Below are 7,432 nucleotides of genomic sequence, written 5' to 3' on the forward strand. Positions count from 1 at the left end.
CAGGGACGAAAGAGTGGCGTGACGGGCTCCCGGTCCGCGAGCACGGGAGTCACAGAATCACCGAATTGTTAGGTTTAGAAGGGTCCTCTGGAGATCATCCAGTCCAGCCCCCCTGCCAGTGCAGGGTCACCTAGAGCAGATCACACAAGAATGCGTCTAGGTGAATTTTGAATGTCTCCACAGAGAGAGACTCCCTGGGCAGCCTGTTCCACTGCTCTGCCACCCTCAATGTACAGAAGTTCTTCCTCATGTTGAGGTGAAACTTCTCGTGTTTTAGTTTCTGGCCATTGCTCCTCGTTGCTGGGCACAACTGAAAAGAGGCCAGCACCACCCTCTAGGCACCCGTTTTTGAGATATTTGTATGCATTAATTAGTTCCCCTCTCAGCCTTCTTTAGACGAAACAGTTCTTGTGAGAGAAATGCTCCAGACCCCTCATCATCCTCGTCTTTCGTGTAGTCACGGCCACCCAGGTGGCACTTTGCGGTCTGAGATATGTGCAGTGTCCCCAGCAGCGCCCTGGCCATTTACAGCTTGAGGGGACAGAGTCCCTCACCTTCACCTTTGCCCTCTTCACTGAGGTTGTTGGTGAGACGTTCCCTTGAATCTGTTGTGGCAGTCAAAGATCACGTAGATTATCAGCATTAATTTTAGTTTATTTCATGGCAGCAATGCAGTTAAAGAACATTAATGACTTTCTGGAAATCCGTATCACCACCACATTGCCAAGTATTTTTAAAGCAGCTCAATCTATGTAATGATTTTTTTTAAAATCTACCTCTTGAGTTCTATTCATAAAAATGCTTCAACTTCAATATTATTCAGAAGCTACAACAAAATCTTCATATTAGAGGTATGGAGAAGATCCTGGAAATACAAAATCAAGGTGCTAAAAAGACCAGAAAGCAAGTGAAAATGACCCCAAAAGGGACAGGAATAGCAAAAGCAAGAATAGACAGCATGGCAGTAATATAAGCATCATTGCAAATTAAGTCAGGTTTAAGCCCCAGCAACACTTAAAGAACGTGGGGTGGGTAATAAACTGAAATACATGATGTTCCTGTCAAGAAAACAAAGACAAAAATGGAAAAATTTTTCTTATAGCTAAGTTGTGAACTATGTCAGAGAGGTCAGAGGCAATGCTTAAGCCAAAGTCATGACCTGCAGTCACCTTGCTACAGTTGAAAATAGAGTAGACAAAGTCTTACCTAAGACATGCAAACATCCATATCTCAGTGAGACTTTTTTATGCTTTCCTGCAAAAGAACTGCAATAGTAGTCACCAGGGTTTGAAGTCCCAGGCCCCCACCCTCTTCCTCAGGGTATTTCGAATGCTGAGAAGTACCTTAAGGACAAGTACTGCTGCAGTACTGCTGTTCTCTCCCTGTCCAGGGGGCACAGGAAAGAGAGGTGCTGCAAGAGGTGAATTGTGCCAGTCCCAAAGAAAGTCAGGTTGGCACAACACAGTCCCCCCACAGAGTAAAGTTACAGAAGGGCTTGCATGATGACTCTCATACCATTAATCATTCCCTGATTCAGTCCTGCGTAGCAAAACTATATCCTGCCCTTTATTCAAGGCTCTTGGCGGTCCCATAAGTGTAGGTGGCACTTACGAGTGGAAACAACAGAAATCATATCAAAAACTTTGTCATTAAAATAAACCACTGCACTTCAATTTTGCAAAGAAAATTCAACGAAGAAAAATCATTAGTCAGTTCCTATACTTTCTTCTCTATGGGGTGAAAAAGCTGCAGGGGTAGTTGGCCACTTCAGTGAAAATTCTTCTCCTGATGGTGTCATGTGAAGTGTGTGGTGATTTATTAGATTATGGAATAACCGGCCAAGGGACTTTGTGACTTTCTTTGCTCTGAGGTATTAAAACCTAAACAAGTAAAATTCATCAAAAAATTCTATTAACAAAGTGGGATAATATGTTTATACAAGTAGTACCTTCTCTAGTATCTGTGGTACTGTGGGCTTAAAAAGAATGGTGTACAGTAATTCCAGATTTTCATTAAGAATGTTAAAAGATTCTGCTTTGTGGCTTATTCTTAAAATGGTACATGCTGTATTGTTATTGGCTACTTCCATGGTTATGCAGCCTCATATCTTCCCATTATCTCACAAAAAATCTACCACATTTCATTGCTAAAACTGTTTCTTTAAAATACTCCCTTTTTAAATTGTACAATAAAACCATTAAAACTCATAGTTTTGTTGGGCTAAAATGCATCACTTAACTCCTACAGGAGCTGTTGGTCTGAAATGCCTGTTGTTAGTATCTTGTTTTCCTTTTTGAATTGGCAGTTTCCTTAAGCAAGATTAACTGCATGGTTTGACAGGTCATGTAGTAGCAATACAAGGATTATACAGGCTCATGCATGGCTCAGTTTGCAGCTGAGCAAACCCACAATCTGCTCAAATAAGAAGTACTGACTGTCCTTACTAAAAGAATAATAGCACTACCTCTGACATTAGGAGGAATGAATGTGTGTGTCGTATTCCCATGACTTGATGGAAGTTGCACAAATTCCATACAATAGAGTGCAACCAACTTCTATTACAACAGCTGGCATCAAAATGGTCCTATAATGCAAGGTTTGGAACTGGATTAAAGCATTGCTGAAGTTCACAGAACCTCAAATCTTGGTTCATGATCCAAAATCCTCTCCAACCAGAACACTACACACTTGGCATTTAACCACTGACATATAAGCTTACGGCAATATACCTTGTTTTCCTGGAAAAGCAATTTGTAATGACTTGTGGCTCTATTCCCTATACACACACAACATAGACAGTACAACAATGCAAGCGTAAAGCACCAAGGTCTAATTAGTTGGCACACCTTCATCTCCAAACATAATTCCTAACCTAGTGAGACAATAATAGACCTTCATTTACTTTACAGACTACTAAAATGTTAGGTGACAAAAGGGAAAATCACAAGAGAAGATGTGTGTTGTCATCAGAGTTATGCTATAAAGAAGAGCTGGGAAGGAAGACATGGGCTTTACTTTAGATTTCACAGCAATAAGGGAGGCAGAGACATGAACGGGAATAAAGGTGTGCTAAAACAGACAAGGATGGTGTCTACATATCATCAGCTTCACACTTATCGTCAGAGTGATGAATTCATACAAATGGATTTTAACAACCACTTAACAAATTGTCTATTTAGAATTTCAAGTGCAAATAGTTACAATTAGTATTTTTGGTAAAAAATGACCTTTTTGAGACAGGTCTTGTATGACATAGTAAACTCCAACATCAGTGTTAAACATTGCAACAGTTACAGTGCATTCCTCTGGGCTTTATGTTGTTGGGAAAAGTGACACAAAGTACTACCCATTAATTTTTGTACCCCAGTCAGAGAAGTACCTTGCAAATTATCAATTTTTGTTCATCTGGGAAAAAAATCCTAGCACCAGTGGCTACTTTTTTTGGAGCACATTTTATACATTAAGCTTTCTTTTTTGATTTTTTTCCTTCCAGTTCTGATCCTTTTTCCTAAAGCCAAATTTTAGCTTTGGGAAAAAAACTGCAGCTACCCATAGAAAGCTTTTCAGCTTGGGCATTTTCCTTTGTGTTACCAAATTTTCAAGAGATGTTTGTCAGTAAATGGCAAAAACTGATAGGGGGATATGTTTACAAAAACTCTTCAGGAGTTAAATGTGCTTGTTCAATACCAAATGTGGGCAGAACGTGTTTGTATGTGCAGAAATGTACAGAACAAATATAAGACCTAATGCAGCTGAATATTTTTAATCCCTGTTGATTTCTGTGAAGCAGAAGCTACTCAGTGTCTTTGAAGACCTCATCAAGACTTGGCAAGATCATTAGGAAAGACTGTATTCCACACAGAGTCCACATACTGAAGTGCTTGGAAACTTCTTGGAATCTTCCAGGATTTGCTTTCTTTTGAGAATCATGCCCTGGGACTCAGTAAACTAAATTAGCTCTGCATAGGCTTTTTGTTGTTGGAAATCAGCCTTGATGGGGCTTTTCATGATGATTAAAGATTTGGTCATAGTTCAGACTCAAATTCCTCAGGAGTACTTTAGAGTTCACCCAGTTTTAAAGACAGAGTAATTAAAAAAATAAAGTAAGGCTTTGTATGGTTGTTCACTAAGTATGTTAATTGCATGACAAGTTTCAACTAAAATTTTATACAATAAAAACTTTTCCCATTTTTCCACTTGCTGAAGCAAGATTCTACGGGAAAGTTACTTTGTGTGTTATCTCTGCAACATTTATATGTAAAATTTGTATTATTTTAAATCTTTTTTTCCCAGAGGGTTTTAACTAGACTTTAACCATTTAAAACCTAACACTTGACATTTTATTTTTCCAGATTAATCAAAAGGAGGCATACATATTTGATGAGGAAAGGAGATTATTTCACCAATTTAACAAGTGGCAAGAACTATCATGTACAGATGCCTTACTCACATGGATAAATGGAAGTCTCTCAGATTCCATAGGATAGAGTAGAAACTACATCTGTAAAAGTTATTGCTGTCTTTGTGGAGTAGAGCTGCAAAGAGCAGATCAAAGGTAAATCCTTTCTGGGAATTCTGCCACAAAAACTTTGAGCAAGATCTTTATTTTATTTAAAAATTTCAGTGCTCAGCATCAAACATTCCACAGACAAGAACATATAGAATAGTTGGGTTTCTGCACATACAGCAAGTCAAATTCTTTCTCCTGTAAGTAATTACAATTCTAGCAATTACTCACTCTGTTAATCTTGGTGGAGCTTTGCTTGTGTACATGAGAAGCAATTTCTGCTCTGGGTGCTTTTCACCCTTTTTTTAAAAAATAAAATGGCTTTTGTTTGGATTGTTAAAGTTATCAATATGCTTTCAGCTATCAGAAAAATACTGTTCAAATACCAGGCAACTGTATTGTCCATTGTAAAATGACATTTCCAACTGGGATTATTTCAAAGGAAAAAGGATTTTTAGCATCTCATGCAATAAAGCCCCCGTTGATTTATGAATCCACAGATACCTAACAACTTCATAAACAAAACAGTCGTAGTACCATATTAATTCTGCTATATTTTGGACTTCATTCTCTCACCTACCCTTTCTAGTACTCAAGTGCAACAAGTAATTTCAGCTGGAACATATCTGTATTCACATTTCACTCATTTCCTGTGAAAGTCCACCAGGAAATTTCATTTCATGGTCATTTTGGCCTGACCAAAAGAAATGATTGTTTTATCAGCTATGTCTGTGTTCAGTAATGGTCAGGTTAGAAATCACCGTCTATTAAACAAAGTCTAAAGACTTTTCTTACTACTCTATTGCCTGAAGATTCTAACAGATGTTTGAGCAATCTTAGCAATTCCTATGAGTTTGTACCACATAAAAGGTACAAATGGCAGCTGTGTCACCCAGCTTACAGAAATTGTTTGTAAAATGTCAGTAAATTCACATGAGCGAACAGCATAAAGCCATTCAATGATAAGACAGCCCAGCAAACTTATCAATCAAATCCAAGCCAGTCTTGCTGCCAGTGAGCTTCAAGATAAAGTCTAAATCAGATTTTCAAAGAAAACAGAAATTCTAGCAGAATCTACAAATGACCTAAATAATTCCAGCGTGAGCAACAAAACACTGCCACCTAGGTAGCCAAAGGAAAAGCCAATCATCAGTCATTTAAATAAGTGGACCATGAATGGCAGCATAAATTTAGCTGGTATACTTACTTGAGTAGGATTGTGATTTTCTTTTCAGTTATGGAGCCTCCTGCTCCATTTTAGAAAAATGTAATATTTCAATACATTTTCTTTTAAAATAATTTTCTTTTTCCATGTTTAAAATAAGGGCTACACCACTTATGCTGTGGGGATCACAGTGTGCCCTTTGGTGCAGCCATTGCACAGACCACCCAGTTGGATTACCTTGCATCCAATTTTAACGATCTCACAACTTTGCAACAAACAACGCTGCAATACTTACTTTACAAATTCAGTTTAGATGTGGGAAGTGAGGGCCCTACCAAGTGCCAGGTCTGCAAGTTTCTCCCTTTTATCATCCTGCAGAATTTAAGGACACCTTTTTCTGAGACAGAGAGCAAAAGGCCTGGTGACTACTTTTTATGCAGTCTGAAAGCCTCTGTTCATGTGCAGTCCTCCACAGCTGAAAGAAATGGTGTTTGTTTCAAAGAAAGCATACATAGTTTGTAAAGAAAACTCCTCTATTTTTTTATTTCATTTTTAAAAATTGGAAGACATACATTGGCTTTGAGTAAATGTACAGCAGCTATACTGAGTCCAATTAAAGCTGCACAGACAGAATGAAATCCTTAAAATCTAGCATGTTGTGTTTTCATTTTGTGTGATACTTATCATCTCCTTAGAGACACTTATGTTCAATGCCATCTGTCAATGTCCTGCACAATTAAACTTCTAGTTCCATTAAAACCCAATGTGAACATCTTCAGTTTCCGTAAGAGGCAATGAGTAGAGGAGATGTACTGACATATTCACATCACGATTATTTGACATGTTCCAAATCAGAGTTCTCTCCTGTACAACCCCCCCAACAAAACAAACAAACAACTTATTCCAAACATTGTTGGCGTCATTTCACACAAACCTCAACTTGATCTCTTGTTTCCCAAAATCGCCTCTTAAAATGCACTTTAAATCAGAAAAAGTCATCAATAAATGCGATCGTTCAACCAACCAGATCTTTCATCCCTAGAAACTTCAAAATCAATAGGTTCCAAAGAATGGCTTCCTTTTAATCATAAAGCAATCAGAAAGCAGGTGCTATTTTCAGAACTGTTGCATTACCTAGTTAGCCTTTATGGATGGTCCTGCGCTTACTGATACATCTCTCATCCGAACTGCTATTTTTGTTGCTCTTTTCCCACTGACATTGCTGATGCTGGCAATTTTGCTTTTGAAAGCCATTTCCTTTTCTGCTGATGCTACAGATTCTGCTGAGGTAATGAAATTGCTGTGGTCACTGTTAATGGCCCTGAGTAGCTACTTCTCTCCCTGTCCCAAGTGCTTCTATTTTTAGTCTGATCTTACACCCCCCAGGGCCCTGGAAATAAAGAAAAGCCGTGGAACGCAGGTAAGTACCTCATGGCCCTTGTGACCACAAATGACAGCGGGATGATTAGCGGGTGCTAATTGTAGCTCTCCCTGAGCTCCAGACCGTCCCAGAGCTGGGACAGTTCCTCGCACATCTTCCTTCCTCCAGCACCAGAAAGGGGAAGCGCTGGGGCGGCTGCGGGGGCTGTCACGATATCGGCTTTAGCCAGCAGAGCTTTCCCTCCTGCCAGCAGCCGGGCAGAGGTGCGGAGTCAGTGTCAGAGGGATGGGGCTGGGGTGCCGAGCCCCAGGGAAAAAGCAGAACAGATCCCAAAGCTCCCGAGGCAGCCCCTGCCTCAGCAGCACGACCGGCTCAAGCT

The 7,432-nt window shown here is 39.5% G+C and overlaps 1 protein-coding gene across 1 annotated transcript in view; it reads right to left on the minus strand.

The window, feature by feature from the left end:
- The window catches only part of ALDH1L2 (aldehyde dehydrogenase 1 family member L2), a 37,420-nt gene that overhangs the window by 29,159 nt on the left and 829 nt on the right, over positions 1 to 7,432 (minus strand). Inside the window, exon 2 of the mRNA XM_017737725.1 lies at positions 7,101 to 7,272. Coding sequence (XP_017593214.1) covers positions 7,101 to 7,272 — 172 coding nt within the window. The remainder of the gene's footprint in view (positions 1 to 7,100; positions 7,273 to 7,432) is intronic.

The sequence above is a fragment of the Corvus brachyrhynchos genome, unplaced genomic scaffold (assembly GCF_000691975.1).
Source record: "Corvus brachyrhynchos isolate BGI_N302 unplaced genomic scaffold, ASM69197v1 scaffold56, whole genome shotgun sequence".
NCBI lineage: Eukaryota > Metazoa > Chordata > Aves > Passeriformes > Corvidae > Corvus > Corvus brachyrhynchos.